This window comes from Neopelma chrysocephalum, unplaced genomic scaffold (assembly GCF_003984885.1).
Source record: "Neopelma chrysocephalum unplaced genomic scaffold, ASM398488v2 Primary Assembly neopelma1_74, whole genome shotgun sequence".
NCBI lineage: Eukaryota > Metazoa > Chordata > Aves > Passeriformes > Pipridae > Neopelma > Neopelma chrysocephalum.
This window is the reverse complement of record NW_020897735.1, coordinates 196620-215893: the sequence shown is the minus strand read 5'-3', so window position 1 is coordinate 215893 and position 19274 is coordinate 196620. Positions and strand designations below refer to the sequence as shown.

General features: G+C 55.1%; 1 protein-coding gene across 6 annotated transcripts in view; it reads left to right on the top strand.

Annotated features, from left to right (window-relative positions):
• RGS3 (regulator of G protein signaling 3) overlaps positions 1 to 19274 on the top strand; it is a 93391-nt gene that overhangs the window by 15416 nt on the left and 58701 nt on the right. For 3 of the 6 annotated variants that reach the window (XM_027687768.1, XM_027687766.1, XM_027687769.1), the window contains 11 exons: positions 3535 to 3585; positions 5706 to 5764; positions 6435 to 6529; positions 7335 to 7403; positions 8104 to 8164; positions 10270 to 10360; positions 10987 to 11054; positions 15920 to 16001; positions 16693 to 16798; positions 17046 to 17382; positions 18104 to 18143. In XM_027687768.1, coding sequence (XP_027543569.1) covers positions 3535 to 3585; positions 5706 to 5764; positions 6435 to 6529; positions 7335 to 7403; positions 8104 to 8164; positions 10270 to 10360; positions 10987 to 11054; positions 15920 to 16001; positions 16693 to 16798; positions 17046 to 17382; positions 18104 to 18143 — 1059 coding nt within the window. Of the gene's footprint in view, positions 1 to 2407; positions 2426 to 3534; positions 3586 to 5705; positions 5765 to 6434; positions 6530 to 6882; positions 6900 to 7334; positions 7404 to 8103; positions 8165 to 10269; positions 10361 to 10986; positions 11055 to 12348; positions 12768 to 15919; positions 16002 to 16692; positions 16799 to 17045; positions 17383 to 18103; positions 18144 to 19274 lie in introns of those variants that run through there. The other 3 variants (XM_027687770.1, XM_027687771.1, XM_027687772.1) reach the window with 3 other exon arrangements.

The following is a 19274-nucleotide window of genomic DNA, read 5'->3' as shown; positions in this document are numbered from 1 at the left end:
TGTGAGCAGTGTGTCCATCCCTCTGTGGGGTCTGTGAGCAGTGTGTCCATCCCTCTGTGGGGTCTGTGAGCAGTGTGTCCATCCCTCTGTGGGGTCTGTGAGCAGTGTGTCCATCCCTCTGTGGTTGTGGACACTGTTTGCAGATATGACACTGCAAAGATGTGTTTGGGATGCTCCTTCCTTCGCTCTTTCATTAGAAATAATCCTCCCATCTTGCCCTGGCACCCTGCAGAGGGGATTTTGGGTTCAGAGTCTTGCCTGGCCTTTGGATTTCAGCTGATCCTGTCCCAGGTGGACAAGCTCAGGAGCAGAGGTTGGATCTGCCTGCAGAGTCCACACCAAGAGCAGTTCCCCGGGAGGATGCTCTGGTTGGGTTACTCTGGTCTGCTCCCTGTGGAGCTTCCCTGGCTCCATCCCTCCCGTGTCCTCTCTCTTCTCCAAGTCCTCCCTTTCTCTCTCACCTTAGGTGGTTTAAAAGGCACTGGTGGGTATCACTGGTGGCTGCTGGGCTGCTGTCTCATGCCATGGGCTCTGCAGCACCCACGAGGCTCTGCCCAGTCCCGTGGGGAGCTCTGGTGCTGTGCTGTGCCAGCCCATCTGGGCAGAAGGCTCATCCTGGAGGGCTGCCCGTGGGGTGGGTCAGGGCCTGGCTCCTCCTTCAGCAAATCAGATCAATCTCCTGCTCCAAGAAAGATTCTGTCACTCGCTCCAGACACCAGAGCACTGCAAGCTCTTTTTCTCTTCCATGTTATTCTCTGCCCTGTTGAGGGACAGAAGTGGATGCCCCAGTGCTCTTACTTGGATCAGCTCCTTTGGCCTGTTCCTGGCTGTTGGATCCATCCTGCCTTTGATCTCTGACCGTGCTCCTCGCTCTGCTCACGGTGACAGTGGGCAGCAGGTCCCCTGCAAGGCTTGGCAGGGCTGGCACTGGGGATCCAGACAGCCCAGGCAGGCACATCCTGCTTGCTGGCTTGGTGAATGACTGTGGGTGAGCCAGTGCACAGGGAGCAGGGGGGAGCTCCATCCAGACCTGCTCCAAAGTCATGTTTATTGATGGAGCTCCTCGAGGCTGTCCCTTAGCACCACCTCCTCCACCAAAAGCTCTCTGCTGTTGTTCAAGGGCCAGGCACTTCCAGGAGGTGCTGCATCCCTGGGAGTAGGGTCTGCTCAGTCCCAGCCCTGGTGGATGTGCACAGGGGGACTGCAGGGTGCTGGAGTATAGCCCTTCCCTGGGGGTTGGCAGCTCCGGCCTCGCTGGCACCTGACAGTTATTCAGTGTCAAAACACATGACTGAAACCATTCTTGTTTAATCCTGGATTAGAGCAAGTATTGACCCCTGGTTTTAGGAGATTCCCTGTCTGCCCAGCAGCCCCTGCTGTCTGGGATGCCCAGGACACGAGGAGGCTGCAGTGTGGGAGCTCTTGCCCTGCTGTGATTCCTGGGGCTGGGCCTGTGCTGCCAGTGGTCCTTGTCCCTGCATCTTCTCCTCTCCATAGTCCAGGGATAATGAGCTGCTGCTGGATGTGACAGTCAGTGACAAGGTGTTCAAGGCTTTCCCATTTCCCCCAAACCCCCCTGGGGATAGCAAACAGGGCAGGGAGGGGATATGCACAGAGCAAGGTATTGCAACAGCATATAGATGAATCCCAGTTAGTGCCATGGCCCAGGCTGACCCTGTGCCAGTGTGTTCCTGCCTCCAAAGGCACCAGTTCACAGAATAGTTGGGGTTGGAAGGGACCTCTGGAGATCATCCAGTCCAACCCCCCTGCCAAGGCAGGGTCACCTGGAGCAGGTGGCACAGGAACACATCCAGGTGGGTTTGGGATGTCTCCAGAGAGGGAGACTCCCTGCCCTCCCTGGGGAGCTGTTCCAGTGTTCTGCCACCCTCTGTGGTAAGAAGTTCTTCCTCATATTTAGGTGTAACTTGTTGTGTTTTAGTTTATGGCCATTGCTCTTGTCCTGTCACTGGGCACCACTGAACAGAGTCTGGCACCACCCTCCTGACACCCCCTTTGAGATAGTTATGTATTAATGAGATACTTATATGCATTATAAGTATATATACTTATATACTTGTATGATTTGAGATACTTATATGCATTAATAAGATCCCCTCTCAGTCTTCTCTTCTCTAGACTAACCAGGCCCAGCTCCCCCAGTCTCTCCTCATAAGAGATGCTCCAGACCCCTCATCATTTTTGTGACTTCCACTCTCCTTGTCCTTTGTCCAGGCCATCTGCAGCTTGGCCCACTGTCACCTGCTGGAGGGGTGACAGCCCCCTGCCTGCACAGAAGCTCAGGGAGAGGAAAGGGGAAGCTGGATCTGAGCTGGGGGCAGGATTTGAGCTGCATCCCTTTGGTTAAACCAGGGGCAACTCATCCCACAGCCACTGTGCCATCTTGGTGCTCTGTGCTGGTTTAAAGGTGAACCAGCAGGAGAAATGAACCCAACTCGAAAGAGACCACAAGTCAGAGTTACAATTTAATAAAAAATAATACAATAATACAATTATATGGACAAGCAATTGGTTTTAACCCACAAAACCCAGACGTATAACCCAGCACCCTGGGGCATGAACAGAGTGGTGTTTGTTGGCCCCCGTGCTGAGCCCCACGTGGTCCTTCTGAGTCCAGAGTAAAATGGGGGGAAACCTGTTGGTGAGAGTGCTGGTCACAGTCTGGTTGAGGTTCTGGTCCTCCTCTGGATCCGAGGAGTGGTACCAGAAGTGCCAAGATCCTAAGATTATACACACCCAGGCTGGAGTGGGAATGCCCAGTACCTCCCCCAGGGCAGGGAGTTCCACAATGGGTGAGATATTTTTGGAATCCTTAGTGGCCCATTAGCAGCCATGACCCCTCAGGCTGGGTGTGGAGGTGCTAATGACTCCCTGGAGGGGAGTTAACATCACCCATAACTACAGCCTGAGGGGTCAGGTGTGCTCTGGGCAGCTGCTGCAAATGGTCCATTGTTAACAGTTCCTGGGAAATGGCACGGAGGGTGTGGAATACACAGTTTGGGTTACACCCACACAGTGATGAACTGCTCCTGGCTGCTCTGACTAGGCCATTCTCCCATTTCCCTCTGCCATGGGCTCATTCCTCCTGCCATCAGAGCTTAATGTGTGCTAAGAAAATATTCCTTGGAATGTTTTTGCCTCTGGAGCCGTAGATCACAGAATCACAGAATATCCTGAGCTGGAAGGGACCCATGAGGACCATCCAGTCCAGCTCCTGGCCCTGCACAGACACCCCAGCAATCCCACCCTGTCCCTCAGAGCCTTGTCCAAACCCTCCTGGAGCTCTGGCAGCCTTGGTGCTGTGCCCACTGCCCTGGGGAGCCTGGTCAGTGCCAACCACCCTCTGGGGGAAGAACCTTTTCCTGAGATCCAACCTAAACCTCCATGAAGTGGGATGTTTCCCCCCGGCTCCCTGGGCCTGGAGTGAGGAAGCAGGATGTGTTTGGCCCTGTGTGAGCCTTGGGGGCAGTGGGGTGGTTGAGCCCTGTCTCCTTCACCCTCTCCTCTCTCCCCCAGGCCAGCTGAAGTTGTCCATCGAGGTGCGGGGCCGGACGCTGGTGCTGCACGGTGAGTGTCCCCCTGGGAGCATCCCAGAGGGGTCCCAGAGCCAGGGTGGGCTGGTGATGGGGACAGCACTTCCATGGCCTTTCTTCAAGCTCTTTGGAGCTCCATGGCAGCTGTTGGGGACAACTCTGTGTACAGTGGCACAACTGGGAGCTGTTCGATGTGGAGGCCAAACTGAAATTTCTGGAGACCTTCATTTCGGGCTGAACACTCTGTTTTGCACCCATGTGTATCAATTATTTTTCTCTAATTCCATGTGAAGATAAAAAAGGCAAATATCATTTGGAAAAGAAAATCTCAATTGCATTGTCTCTCTCCTGAAACCTCTTTTGCTTTGGCCGCATTTGCTGCGATTTCCAGACCATTCTGTTACCTCCAAAGGCTGCAGTTTTTAGCACCAACAATGTTTCTTCAACAAAAGTATTTCCCCTGCACAGGCTGGGGTTGGTGTCCCTCAAGCCATGTCATGTCCCACTGGGGGCTCAGTGCAAGGCAGCACCTGGGACACTGGTTCCATCACAGCCCTGGGCAGTCCCAGGGCACTGTCACTGCAGCTTTGATGGTGATCATCAGAGAGGCCAATGGGAGTGTCAGAACTTGCTCTTTTCTTTGGGAAGAACCTCTCTGGAAGCCCTGGGGAGCCCAAGCTAAGATTACTTTTGTAGAGAAGGCCTTGTGTGTCCTGCACTGCTGGCACTGAGCTCTTTCTACCAGAGCTCGTCAGGGCTTCAGGGTCACGGTTAAAGAATCAAGGAAAAAGCCAAGAGTTTGAAATGGTCAGAGTAAAATTTCCCTCCCTGTGTACAGAACAGGCTCATTGCTGGCCTGGATTTGGGCTCTCTGAAAGGGGAAAGCAGGACCCTGGGGATCCCAGTGCCCTTGGGGATGGCCATGCTTTGGATGGGGGGGGAAGTCCACTGTCCCAGAGACCTTCGTGGCAGGGAAGGAGGGGATGGAAAAGGAATTCTCTTGAGGAACATCCCACCTTATATTTCAGCCTCTTCCCTTCCTGGGTGGGATGAAAAGGGGCCAGGGATGGCCTGAGGTTGGTGAGGCTGCAGGGCCTGGCCTGGTACAGCCCCTGTGCCTGCTGCCCTTTCTGGCTGTGCAGGCACGTTTGTAAAGGAGAAACTGCATGAAAATATGGTGGGATTATTTATTTTTATTTATTTATTGGTTTTTCCCTCTCCCTCCAAGCTGTGTGTGGGTCTGAGGGTCTGGCACAGACTCTACCCCAGGTCCCTCCACCTGGAGCAGCCCCAGCACGAGCTGGGTGTGTCACTGTCCCATTCTGATGCTGACTCCAAAAGAGGGTCTGGGAAGAGGGAAGTGGTCCAGCAAAGGGGCAAGGGAACCTCAAGATCCAGGGCTGCACATGATGGATGCTCAAGATACTCAGTGCAGGCAGGAGGAGGCTGGGGGATGTGGGGTGACCCATCTTCTTGATTCTGCACCCCAACATCTTTAACCCCAAAGCAGGTCTGGCTGGAGGAGGAAGCCCTTGGTGCAACCTGTCCTGGAGGAACCTTGCAAACTACTTCCTGAAGCCCCAGAGGGTCTTGCAGAACCCCTTTCCCCTGCTGCACTGGGGTTTCTGTCGGGCTGGCTGTTTATTAGGAGCACAATCTGTGACAGAGGCAAAGTCACTGCTCATTAAGAGGGAGCTTGGCCTCATTCTGACAGCCCATCCTGTGCCATCCAGACCCTGCTGCCCATCTCCTGCCCCCAGGCAGCTGAGGGGTCCCTGTGCAGTGCCAGGGCTGTGTCAGGATGCGGCTGCTGATATTTAACTTGATGACACGTTTGGCTCCGGGGTGGGAGCCCAGAGCTGGGGGAAGTCAGGCAGAGGGAATGCAATTTGCCATCCTGATGCTGAACTGCATCTGCTGCTGCCCTCGCCCTCAGGTGCCTGTATTTATAGCAGGGGTGTGTTAAAGCAAAAATGCAATAACCCCCTTCCCCTGTCTGGGGGTGCCCAGTGAGGGCAGGGAGCTGGGGAGGCTGCTGGGTGAGGGGAAGGTTTGGCCCCACGAGGAGGGAGCACCCTGTGGAGCAGAGGGCTGTGGAGTGTGAGGGTGCCTTCCCTGCTGCTCTGGGATGTGACCATTTCATTCCCTTTCCAGTCATGGAAGCAAAAGGCCTGATGGGCAGCGAGTGCCGTGCGTGTGACTCCTACGTGAAGGTGGGTTCTCCTGGGGCTCTGCTCTGGGAGCTTGTGCTTTTTGGGGTTTTGTGGTTGGCTCCTCCAAGCATGCTCTGGGCTGTTTGTCCCTTCCCTTTCCCCCTCTGTCCTGCTCTGGATGAGCACCCCCAGCTTGCAGGGGGGTGGCTGGGTGGCTCATGGGTTTTGTTGGCACAGTGTCTGCATGGAGTGGAAAACTGCAGGACAGGACCCTGCTGAGGGCTGTGTCAGCCCTTCGCTGCAAGAACATCCCACTGGCTGCCCAGGGACTGGTGGGGATAAATGTTTGGCCAGCACAGTGAGGCTCTGGGCTCTCTCAGAGGTCACCTTGTCAGGCTTCCACCCAGTGAGCTCAGTGCAGGAAACATCAACCCAAAGAGGGAGTGCAAGTCAGAGGTGAGCCAGCAACACTTGCGTGCACCAGTCCTTGATTTTTCTGCTCTCTTCCTTCCCTCCCCTGCCCTGAGCAGTTGTGTAACACAGTTACTTGACAGGCATAAGGGTGAAGTGATCCAAACCACCCATCAGCACCGGCTCAGCTGGATCTCTGAGGCTCAGCCATCCATGGCAGTGGCTGTGCCAGTCTCCTGCCACAGCAGCAGCAGAGCTGGCAGCTGATGCCAGTGCTTGCTCTGGGAGTGTTAACACACTGCTTGTTTTCCTCCTCAAGATGTCCATCGTGCCAGATGCTGACTGGAAATGCAGGCAGAAGACCAAGACTGTGCCAGACAACAAAAATCCCGTCTTCCACGAGCACTTTGTTTTGTGAGTATGACAGGGCAGGGGGAGCTCTGCCCACCCCTCAGCACTGGGTTCACTCTGAGCCGTGGGGACCCACGTGGCCGCTGTCCTGGGGCTCCCTCTCCGTGCCAAGACCCCGTGTTTGCTTTTGCATTGTGCTCTACAATAAACACCCCTCATGCATGAGCAGCTCTGCTGCTGAGATGAGGAGTGACAGACATTATTCTGCTGGTTTTTGTAGCTGAAATGCCTTGAACTTTTGGGCAGAGCTGTGTGGAGGCTCGCAGAGCTGTCAGCACACAGCATGGTCGGACTTTCTTGCTGGGCAGGAGTTGGGCTCCATTTCCCAGACCTTGCACCTGCAGTAGTGGGGGCACCAGTATGAATGAGGAAGGTAAAAGGATTTCCTTAAACTCCAGCATGTCTCTGCATGGGAAAGGAGCTGCATGACTTAATGTTTTGGTAGAGCTGGCCATTGCTGGCTGTGCCAGACCTCTGACCCACATGCAGTGTTTAATTTGGCACAGGGTGGTTGTTTCCGAGCATGAACTGTGGCTTGTCCCTTCCATTTACCTGTTGATGTTGGGTATGTGTCTTTCTGCAAGACTGTTTTTCCCCTTAAACCACTTGAGTGGTGTCCCCAGTGCCTGCCCAGGAGGGGTCACATCCCTTGCACTGTCAGGGATGAGTGAATTAGTGCAGCAGTGGCTGTTGGAGGAGGTTGCTGTTTGGGGTGGTGCTGCAGTGCTCTGTGCAGAGACTGGAGGACCTTGCTGGGTGCTCCTGGGGAAGGTCTGTGCTCATGGACTGTCCCCTCTGCTTGTTACAGCCCAGTGCAGGAGGAGGATGAGCAGAAACGTCTCCTGGTCACAGTCTGGAACAGAGAGAGGAATTCCAGGTAGGGGGCTGCCAGCTGCTGTGTGATCTCTGTCAGATGGGGCTGGTGTGGCAGAGAACCTGCCATCTGCTCTGCCACCCCCCCTGAGCTCCTGCAGTACCCTGGGCCTCGAGGGCTGGCCCTGCCCTCAGGGTGCCCTGCACGAGGGGGACACCAGGGACACCCCGTCCAGGGTCACACTCATGGGCAGCTGCTGCTGGTGAGCACCTCCCCATGGACAGGCTGGCAGAGAGCAAATCCTGCCCTTGTCACCTTGCCATTGCTGCTGCTTGGTAGCCACTGGCTGGGCCAGCATTTAAAACCCCTGCAGCCACTCGTGCCTGCACTGCTGGCCAAAGCCAAGGGGAGCTGGAGCTCGGCCCGGGGCTGGGACCTTCCCTCCCTCTGGGCAATGCAGTGAGGGGGAAATCCCAGCACCAGGGGGTCTGGCACCTTGCAGGCTGTGCCAGCTGCCTCCTCAGCCCAGCTCCTGCTCCACCAGGCAGGCTGGAGGTGACCAGGGTGCTCTGGCCCAGCCCCTCCTTGCCCTGCTGCTGCTGGTCCATGTGGTTACACCAGGCCTGCCCAAAGTATGGAGCTGGAGGCACGTCCTGGGCACTGCCAGGCTCCTGGCATGGGCAGGGGTGTTTGTGAAGAGGGGTGCAAGGGGGGATCTGGTGCTTCAACAAGTGTGTGCTGATGGTCCCTGGCTCTCCCACAGGCACAGTGAACTGATTGGCTGCATGAGCTTTGGTGTGAAGTCCCTCCTGTCCCTGGACAAGGTACCTCCCTGCTGGAATGTCACGTGTGGGGCTGGGGCCTGGCTCTCTGGGGTCAGTGGGTGGATGCAGTGCACCCCAGGAGCAGGAGCAGGCTTCTCCCACCATGGGAGAAGGTGCTCAGGGAGTTCCCTGGTCCCATTCCCAGCATGGATGGCCTTTGTGAGACTGGTGTCAGTGTGATTGCTGGGGGCAGGGATGGGGGGGCTGTTAGAGGAGGGATCCTGGGACAGGGAACTGTCACTCCCTTCTGCAGGGACACAGAGCAGAACTGGGGGGGCAGAGAGGTGACCCCAACATGTGCTGCCTGCCCAGTGTCCAGCAGGGCTGCCTGGGGCAGGTGGGGTCAGCCTTTCTCAGCCTGGCCTGGGTCACATCTGATGTGTGGTTCTTCCCCCAGAGGGTGGTTGGGCACTGCCCAGGCTCCCCAGGGCAGTGGGCACAGCACCAAGGCTGCCAGAGCTCCAGGAGAGTTTGGCTGATCCTCTGGGGCACAGGGTGTGACCCTTAGGGATGGTCCTGTACAGGGCTGAGGGTTGGACTGGATGGTCCTTGTGGGTCCTTTCCAGCTCAGCACATTCTGTGATTCTGTGATTCCTCCAAGGGGGAATCTGCCCCATTCCCTGTGCTCACCAGCGGTGGGCAGAGGGCAGACTCGGAGGTTTCAGCTGTTCTGGAGGAATTCTGCGCTGGAATCCCTGTCCCTGCGGGTTTGGTCACGGTGCTGCTGCCCCAGCCTGGCTGCTGCTCGCCAGTACAGCTCTCACGGCAGGTTTGCCTTCCTCGGGCAGCTGCCGGCAAACGGCTCCCAGCCACCCACAAAACGTGGGAATGTTTCATCCCGGGTAGGGGTTCTCTGCCTGGACAGCCCTGGTCATTCCCCTGGACAGCAGAATATCTCAGCAAGCTGGAGGGGTTTCATGGAAGTGTTAATACATCACCTGAGCTCACAAAATCACAGAACATCCTGAGCTGGGAGGGACCCACAAGGACCATCCAGTCCAACCCCTGGCCCTGCACAGACACCCCAATAATCCCACCCTGTCCCTCAGAGCATTGTCCAAATGCTTTTGGTTTTTTAGATTTCCACACTGGGGTGTGGAAATTCTCTTCATAGCAGGAGCTATGAAGGAGCTAAAAAGGAGCTGCTGGTGGCAGTGACCTGAGGAGAGGGTGAGAGGTAACTCGAGCATGGCCTCCTCTGAGATGTGGACAAGTGAGGTGCAGCTTTCTTATGGCAGTGAACATAATGAGCTCTGAGCTGCAGCTCCCCCCAGGAGGGGCCAGGAGGTCATACTTGGCCTCCCCAGAGATGTCCCTTCCCTCTCAGATTTGGGCAGGAGTTTCACAGTGTCATTGCACACAGAGCAGATGGAGTGTCCCTGTGAGAGCCCCCACACACGGCTCTCACAGGGGTGGGAGGAGGCTGCTGGGGGCACGTGGAGCTCCTGGGCCTCAGCAGGGCTGAGATGGGCTGGCCCTGTCCCCTGGGTGCTGCATGATGCTGGATATCCCCCCTCACCCTCCCTTTCCTCAGTTTCCTTGCTGTGGATTTAAAATGCTCACTTTAAACTGGGCCCCTTCCTCTGGGACCTTCTTGAAACCCCTTCTGACTCCTGGGATTGGTCCCCCTGGGAGACAGTGGCAGCTCCTTGGGAGAGGGGTGAGGGATCACCGAGGTCAGCCCTGTCCTCTTGGCCACATGGGATCCCAGTGCAGAGCACCTGGCACTGCTGAGGGCTGCTGTGGGCATCCTCCTGTGGTGACATGGCTGGAGCTGTGTCCTCCCTGTGGCACTGCTGCCTGCTGCAGACACCAGAGGGACAGTTTTACTGGAGACCAGCTGTTTTTCTGCACTTTGTCCCCCTCTAAAAAGCTGGAAGCTCGTTGCTTCAGCGATGCTTGATCCCTCCTTGCAGGGAGGTTGGAATTTTGGCTGTTGCCGTGTCCTGGGAGAAGGGCTCTGGGCTGTGTGTCTGTGTGTGAGAACCTCTGTGTGCTGTGAGTGCTCCTGGGGCAGCTCCTGCCCTGGGACCCTCTGGGGGTGGGGGCTGAGTGAAATGGGGGTGAAATCTGTCCCTGCACCCACAGCTTCTTCCCTCCCCCAGGAGATCAGTGGCTGGTACTACCTCCTCGGGGAGGACCTGGGCAGGACCAAGCACCTGAAGGTGGCCATGAGGCGGCTGAAGCAGAGCACAGGTGTGTCTCCCCACGGGAATGTCCCAGGGAGTGCTGGCAAGGCTCGAAAGAGGAGTCAGCCTTGTGTCTGACCCTGTGCTGGTGTGGAGCAGCCCCAACCCCACTGCACCCTGTGCCCCCACGGGCACTGCTCACCCTGTGGTGCTCACTGGGCACTGGGATCCCAAAAACTGGTGTGGCTGAGACCCTGCCTGGTTTAGCAGGTTCTGCTTTGCACTGCAACCTCACTCCTCCTTACCTGGGGCTCTGTGGGGACCCCAGCACTCCAGCCATGCCTCTCCCTCTTGCTTGGCCTTTCCTCAGGCTGACTCCTGCCTCTCAGCTCCGGGGCTGAGTGCTGTGGCCAGGCTCTGTTTGGCTCCTGAGCTCTGTGCAGGATGATGGGGAGATTTTTCTCCTGCCTTGGTCTTGCTGTGCTGCCAGGGTGTGAGGAGGAGGGCAGGATGGGACAGCAGTGCCCATCCCTGGTGTGTAACCCCCCTGGAGCTGCCTGGAGGGGATGTGCCCATGGGAAGATCTTACATGGAGTGTGTAGATGCAGCGTGGAAGGACAGGGATTGTCAGGAGATATGTGCCACCACACTGATGAGGCCTTTCCCATTTTTTTCTTTTATTTTCTATTTCAGAGCCTGTACTGGGAAGTCAGAGTGCAGCTCAGGAGAGCCAGGATGCTGTCACCCTGAAGCAACTGAAGGTGGGTGTGACAGGACTGTGAAGACATGGGGTCAGTTCCAAGGGAGCCAAGGGACAGTGTGTTAGTGAGGGTGATGCCAGGGTGAGCTCTGTCAGCTCCCTGTCACACCGTGGCTGTTACAGGGAATTTGTTATCCTGATCCAGCACCAGCTGTGGATGTGGGTGGTGGGGTAATCCCCCCACACTCCCTATTGCCCCGGGGACTGGTTTTTCCAGTATATTCCCACACAGAGACAAGGCACCCACCTGGGAGCAGTGGGGCAGGGCTGGCAGGCTGCCTGCCCACGGGATCATCCCTGGCTGGCTCCGTGTCTCCGGGCGCGTCTGCTCCTCTCCTCCTCCCAGGGCCGTGTGCTCTGGGAAGGGAAAGGCCCTTGGTGGAACCTCGGTGATTTGTAGGAAAGGCAAGGATGGGAAACTGGAACACAAACACAGGGTTCGCATCGGAAATGGGGCTGGGGCGGCCCCGTGATTTATCTGGGCCGGATTCCGCTCTGTGCTTCCCTCAGCTGCGTTTGCAGTTATTTGTTTTACGGCGCAGGACTGAGCAGGACAAACAAAGCCAGCGCCCCTCTCCTCCCTTCCTCTCCGGCAGTCGCCACGGACTTGAAAGGTGGTGGCTGGGAAGGAAGGCTGATCCTCCTTCCAGCTCCAACTCCAGCCTGGCAGTGCTGGGACAATGCTCCTGGAGCAGCCCGGGCAGTGCCTCCGATGGCTCCACGTTAGGAGTCCCCTGGGAATGCTGGAGCTTCTGAGCTCCCTCCCCAGCCTCCCCTGTCCCTGCCACCCCATCTGCAGTGTGAGGGAACCCAGGGTTTGGGTTCCCTCGAGCCTTTTCTCCACTTTCCATCCCCATGTAGGAGTGTGGAAGGTGGTTTTTTTCTCTGTTGGAATTGGAACCCCATCTCCACGGAGTTGTGCCTAACTCTGGCAGTGGGGCTGCACGAGGCAGGCTGAGCCCTGCTGTGTGCCCTGCTGGTGGCTGTGCTGAGAGTTTCTCTTGCTCTTTAATTCCCAAATTACACCAGGAGTGCAGTTCAGTTGACCTCCCTGCTTCCCCCTCCGTGACTGTACGAGCACAAAGCCGTCGGGATGTGTGTATCCTCTAGGGCTGTGCTTTCAAAAACAAACTCTGCTTTTTCTTTTTCTTTTTCTTTTTTTTTTTTATTAAAAAACCCCACAAACCTCTTATTTTTTTATGAGTGTGAGTCGCCTCTTTAATGGAGTGAAGCTCCCACAGCCGGTGCCTGTGAAACGCCGCTCAAACATCCTCCGAGTGTTTGTGAGAACGTTGCAATAACAAAGTGCTCCGTGCGGCTGAAGAATGCCACGGGAACAAAAGCCACATCAACAGAGCGGGGACTAGGGAATACTAAATAGTTGACAGGAATTTTAATATAAAACTCTCTCCCTTCCTTGTCAGTGAGGGTTTTCAGGAAGCCTCTGGCTTATCGTGGAGCGGCACACGGCCCAGGCAGGGGCCGGGGAGGTGAAAGGTGGCTTCCTGCCATTCTTCTCCAGAGCTGGGTTCCCATGGGCGGTCATGCCAGTGTGACTGGGGCTCGCTCCACACTCGGGAGATACGAGGAGCTCGGGATCGTGGCTGCTCCGGGGGAGCTGGATTTTCATGGGCTGCCGGCGGGTTTGGGGTGTCCAGCCATGAACCGCTTCAATGGACTGTGCAAGGTGTGCTCGGAGCGCAGATACAGGCAGGTCTGTGCTCCCAGGAGTGTCCCTGGGCAGTGTGAGTGTGGGGCTGGGAGCCTTGCAGGACTTTATGAGTGTCTGTGGCTTCTCTTGCCGTTGCTGGGCTCTGTGTGTGCTGCTTCTGGGGTGTCGACTTGCTATTGTTATAATTTATGTGTTAAAATATGTAATTATATTTAATACAAATATTTAATATAAATGTGTGTGGATATAATTGAATATTGTTATAATTCCCAAATTATAACATTGGGAATATAAGGAAAGCATCTTCAGATGGGTGGCTGTGGCTGATCTTTGCCTGTTGCTGCAGTGGAGAAATGGGGATAGAGGGGTATTTTTATATATATATATATATTTTATATATATTATATATACACACATATATATACATACATATATATGTATATGTATAAGTATGTATATATATACATACATATATATACATATATACACGTATATATACATACATATATATACATATATATACATATATATACATGCATACATATATATAAGTTTATGTATGTATCAAAATACATAAATCCAGCATGAATACATTTTATTTATATATAAAAATAATATTAAAACACGTAACTCTGATATGAATGTATTTTATTTAAATATAAAATGCATTTACTGTGCATGGTGACAGTAATAGAATTGAGTTGCAGGGTGTTGTCTTAATTTCCCCCTCATCAGAGGAAAGGCAGGCTGCTACTGTCTCTTTTTAAACTCTCTTAGTGTATTTGGGAGCCAACAGCAACTTGCTTTCTGAGGAGCAGCTTGCTGTGCTCTGTAGAAGCTGGTTGCAGTTCTCTCTTGCCTGGTGTGCAATGCCAGGTGCTGGTTTTCCATGTGCATTTTCCAATCTCCTGCACTTTCAAACAGGTTTTCCCTCTGTGGTCTGGGTCGGGATTCCCAGCTCAGGTTCAGCTTCTCCCTGCACTCCTGTGCTCGTCTTTCAGGTTAAGCTAAAGCTGCTGTGGGTAACAGTGAACACTGGGGGCTTCAAAAGCAGCAGTTTAACCCAAAGTGCCCAATTCTTGCCAGGGCTGTAGTGACCATCCCATGCCGGAATGTTGCTCTGCCTGGTATTAATGACAACTGACTCTGGTTTGTGTCTTAGACCCTCTCAAGGCTCTATTTTGACAATTTCTTCTGCATTTTTTGACAAAGTTTGGGTACAATGAGCCTCTGTGGTGCTGGAGTCTCTCCCCACCTGCCACCCACCCACCTCTCACTCATGCCAGGTGCTCAGAGTTCTTATTTCTGTGCACAGCAGCAAAAATGGGCAAAAAATCAGCTGCCTGTGATGGCCATGGAGGTGGGAACTGAGGAGAAGGAACCATCAGGGAGAAGCTGCTCTTTAGTGGCACAGGGAAGGGTCTCCGTTGGTGGGGGACAAGAGCCAGCCAGCTCAGGGAGAAGTGGGAGACCTGGAAATCCTGGGCTGGGAAGTGCCCGTGGAGTCTCCGTGGTGGGAGAGATGCTGGGCTGGCTCCTGAGCTGCTGCAGAGCTCAGAACCCCTGTGCTTGGCACTGGAGGTAAAATCATAGAATACAGAATATCCTGAGCTGGAAGGGACTCACAGGGATCAGTCCTTGTTGGACTGAGCTGAGAGGTTGGTTTGAAGGTGCAGAACCACCTCTTTGAGGATCCAACAAGCTCCAGAGATAAAAAGACTCAGCAGGGTGGGACTGGACCTATGTTTTAATCTCGCCAGGGAAAGCCAGTTTCTCTTTTGAAACCTGATTTTATGCTGAGCAGGGACAAGGTGCAGGGAAATGAAAGCTCCCTGCACTTGTAAAGGAGCAAGGAGCCAGATCTCCCCCTTGGCAGCTTCTGCTGAATTCCTCATCTCTCTGACCGTTTGTTCTCAAAATAATACAGGTCAGATGTTGGATTTTTAATGTTCTTTTCTCTGTCAGTAAAACAAGCATCTTGATCAATGTCTTGGGGGCTAATCAGGTATTTACAGGATCTGTCATGCTGAGCTGCTGCTGGAAGCCAATGTCAAAAAATAAGTATAATTTCATTAATAAGCTCAATGCCCCTTGAATCAGGGGGAGAAATGAGTCTAAATCAACACAGCATCCATCCTCTCCAAACTCAGCAAGGGAAAACACACTCAGCCCAGGGAGGGGGTGATGCACACAGCCTGGGCCAGCACAGATGCCTCGAGGAAGGAGCTTGCTGAGCCTCACAGTCTCCTCCAGAGCAGAGGAGAGCTGCTTGTTCTGTATTATCCAACAGGAAATGAAATGTTCAAGTAATTTGCTTACAGGAGTTGTGTTAGAAATCAGAGTTAGAGCCACACTGCCAGGTTTTCCTTCCTAATGGCTTATAAGACCTTTCCTTACACTTGCAAGAGTTGGGAGCAGAGACTTGTGTGTGCTCAACAAACACTCCTTTTGTGGCATTCCATGGATCTTTGGCTGGATTTGGCATTGCTTTTTAGCACCTTTTCTGCCTCCCTTTGGCTGCAGCAGGGAGAGACCCATTGTTTGTGAGGGTCACACAGTGACAGCCCTTCCCCAGGACAGTTCTTTCTCAAAATCCCAGAACCAGAGAATATGCTGAGTTGGAAGGGACCCACAAGGATGATCGAGTCCAACCCTCAGCCCTGCACAGGCCCATGCCCAAGGGTCACACCCTGTGCCCCAGAGGATCATCCAAACCCTCCTGGAGCTCTGGCAGCCTTGGGGCTGTGCCCACTGCCCTGGGGAGCCTGGTCAGTGCCCAACCACCCTCTGGGGGAAGAACCTTTTCCTGAGATCCAACCTGAGCCTGCCCTGACACAGCTCCAGGCCATTCCCTGGCTGCTGTCCCTGGTCCCCCCAGAGCAGAGCTCAGGGCCTGCCCCTCCTCTGCCCCTGCCCAGGAAGCTGGAACTGCCAGGAGCTCTCCCCTCAGTCTCCTCTTCTCCAGCTGAACACACCAAGTGCCCTCAGTGTCCTCACATGGCTTCAAATCCAGGCCCTTCGCCATCCTTGTTGCCTCCTTTGGACACTCTCTAATGGCTTCAGATCTTCCTCACCCTGTGGCAGTTCCTGTGTTCCCAGAGGCCGTGGGGCAGTGGCTGAGGGTGATGGGGGTGCTCACCCACCACACACAGCAGCTGCTCTCCCACTGACCAGGCTCTGGTGTCTCCCTGCAGATCACAATCCCTCGAGGGAGTGATGGCTTTGGTTTCACCATCTGCTGTGACTCCCCAGTCCGTGTGCAGGCCGTGGACTCTGGTAAGAGATCAGATCATGTTTGTCCCTCTTGGTTTGAATGAATGGCTCTGCTCCTTCTTTGCTTCTGGAGCACGTTGGGATTCCAAAGCTCCCACGCCTTGCAGGACTCTGGTTCCCTCTGAGGAACTTCACTTAATGAATTCTCTGTTGCCTCTACAGAGGTCAGAGGCCACTGAGTTAACTCTGTCATCATTCTGACAGGGTTTTGCAGTAATTTGCAGATATTTTGTTCCCTTCACTCTCCACTCTCAAAACTGTCCAGTTGTTTTGGAGACCAATGGAAAGTATCTGGGGTGGGAGCGGGTCAGAGAGGACACAGAGGGAACAGGACTGTGGGAACCCTGAGTTGCTGGAGTAGATCCTCTTGCTGTGGATCTGTGGGATGGCCTTGGTGTCTCCATTGTACCATGGTGCTCCCCACTGCACCCCAGGAAACATGGGAAGTTCCTGCAGTAGCTCTGGGAGAGCATTTGTGGCTCTATCCTGGTGCTCTGTGTGTGTGTGATGCTGGAAGGTGAAGCTCCAGGTTACCTTGTCCCGCTTCCTTTCCAGGTGTGGGTGTTAGAGCAGCAGATGGGGTTTGGGGGAGTGAGTGGTGCAAGCTGTGAGATGTCTCCAAGCCCCAGGGCTTCTCCCCCTCCGACTCAGCTCCCTGTCCAGCAGGTGACTGGCATTTGTCTGCCTCTCACAGGTGGCCCAGCAGAGAAGGCAGGTCTGCAGCAGCTGGACACGGTGCTGCAGCTGAATGAGCAGCCTGTGGAGCACTGGAAATGTGTGGAGCTGGCTCATGAAATCCGGTGAGTATTCACCCAAAACAGCAGGCAGGGCTCTGGGAGAGATGGTTTGAGGGAGCTCGGGGCAGGAGCTTCGAGTGGTTACGGGAAGGGGAAGGCTCTGAGGGATACAGGACACTGGGAAAGGATTCCCTGGAGCAGGAGAAAGGATGCAGAGGCTGGAGCGTGCAGGACAGGGGCAGAGGCACAGGGAGGAAGGACCGGCTGGGTGACGTGGGCGCCTCACTCCCTTCTGCTCCACCTTTTGCAGGAACTGTCCCACTGAGATCATCCTGCTGGTGTGGAGGCTGGTCCCGCAGGTGAAGGCAGGCCCCGAGGGGATGATCCGCAGGTCCTCCTGCAAGTCCACCTACGACCTGCAGTGCCCCCCGCACAAGCGGGAGAAGAACAGCGCGGGCCCCGCGGCCGAGCAGCGCCGCAGCTGCCACGTCCTGTGCGACAGCAGCGAGGGGCTGCTGCTCAACGGCTGGGACAGGTACACCGAGCTGGGCAAGAGGGGCCAGAACACCCTGCCAGCCCTGTCCCGGGTGCCCTCGGCCGCCGACCAGAACTACATCATCCTGACGCCCCTGAACCCGGGGAGCCAGGTAGGGCTGTGTCCCCGTGGGCTCTGTGTGCGCTGGGGCCTCTCTGGGCCCCGCTTCGGTCCTACCAGTGTCATCTCTAAGTGTTTGCAAGGGCCTGTGCCAGCTTTACAAGCCACTCCTGTGTCCCTTGATGGAGCTTTTGCCGTTTTCCTAAAACATTTCCCACTGGGACTGCAGAGCTGGGGAGGGGCAGCTCTGATCCCTGTGAGCAGGGACAGGACCCAGGGAATGGCTGGAGCTGTGTCAGGGCAGGGTCAGGTTGGATCTCAGGAAAAGGTTCTTCCCCCAGAGGCTGGTTGGGCACTGCCCAGGCTCCCCAGGGCAGTGGGCACAGCCCCAAGGCTGCCAGAGCTCCAGGAGGGTTTGGCTGATCCTCTGGGGCACAGGGTGTGACCCTTGGGGATGGGCCTGTGCAGGGCTGAGGGTTGGACTTGCTGATCCTTGTGGGTCCCTTCAGCTCAGGTTATTCCATGATTCCATGTGGCCTGCTGTCTCAGGGCTCACTCCTGGGGTATGGGAAGGATATGGGGAGTGTTTCTGCTGCACAGACCACAGTGCAAGTCTCATTTTCTGCTGGCAATGGGGCAATAAAATGGTTTTGCCCTCTCTGAAGCGCTTTGGCTTGGCTGGGTTTGGCGTGTTAAAATGTGCAGCTGGTTGTTGTAATTGTCCCTCAGTCCTGCTGCAGGTGACTGTGTCCTGTCTGGGTTGTGTCTTACAGCTGCTGAGGCCTGTCTATCAAGAGGACGACACTACTGGGGGTAAGTTGTCCCTGTGCTGGGAATGCTGCTCAGAGCACCCAGCAGATGAGCAGGTCTTTCTGGCACTGTCAAATCCTTTCCTTTAGCCCTGCAATGGGGTCCCTCATGTTTTTAGGACAGCAGCAGAAGCCTGAGGCTTTTGGGTAGGGTCATCTTCCCTCCCTGAGCCCGGAGGGGAGCACCTCCTGGTGAGGAGGTGTGTGGGAGCTCACAGAGGGCTGGTGGTGGGGACTTTCCAACAGGGGCAGGGTGAAAGCACGAAGTGTGAAAGTGCAAACAGCTGTGGTTCCCCACACTTGTCTGTGGACCCCTCCATGACGTGTTTCCCTTCTCGTTCATGGTGCCTTTTTGGGGGGGGTTAATCCCTGCTTTGAGGTTCCCTTCAGTCCTGAGGGAGTGAGGGTGGCTGTGACTCAGACTGGCACAAGCAGGAGAGCAGGCTGTTCGGCCAGATTTGGGCTGCTGCAAGGTCTCTGGCAGTCTCTGGAACAGCTCTCCTCAAAAAAACCTTTGAAACAGAAATTCATAGCATAAAACATACCTGTGACAGGTGTGCTGGCTCTTCCTGGAGCACCAGGTGTGGTTGGGCTTGTGGGAAGAGTGGGCTGGGTGTGTGGCAGGGCTGGGCACTGCAGGAATCCTGGTCCATGTGGAAATACCTGTTGTCAGCTCGTTGATTTGGGGGTTTTGGGAGGCTGTGCTTGCACCCTGGCCTGTTGGGATGAGCTGCACGTCCATGGGAGAGCTGAGCTTCTCACTGGGATCTTGCAGGAGTCTCTGTCCCTCAGCAGTCCCTCTCTGGTGAGGGCACAGCTGGAAAACTTTGTGCTGCCCTTGTGGGGCAGAGTCCTTAGAAAGCCAAGTGTGGGGCTGCCAAAGCCATGGTGGGGGTGCTGAGCAGCAGGAGGGAGCAGTGTGGGTCCAAGGGGTACCCTGGGTGCTCCCAGCCCTGGAGCTCTGCAGCCAGCAGAGTTTTCCACACTCTGCTGCAGGGGATGTTTTGTTCCATGGATAATTGCAGCTCTTTCCTGCTGTTTGTGGATCCTGTGAAAAGATGAGCTGGACTGTGGGGCCTTGTTCTTACAGTGGGGTGTGATTTGAAAGACTTGGGCTTCTTCCCATAAGAATTTT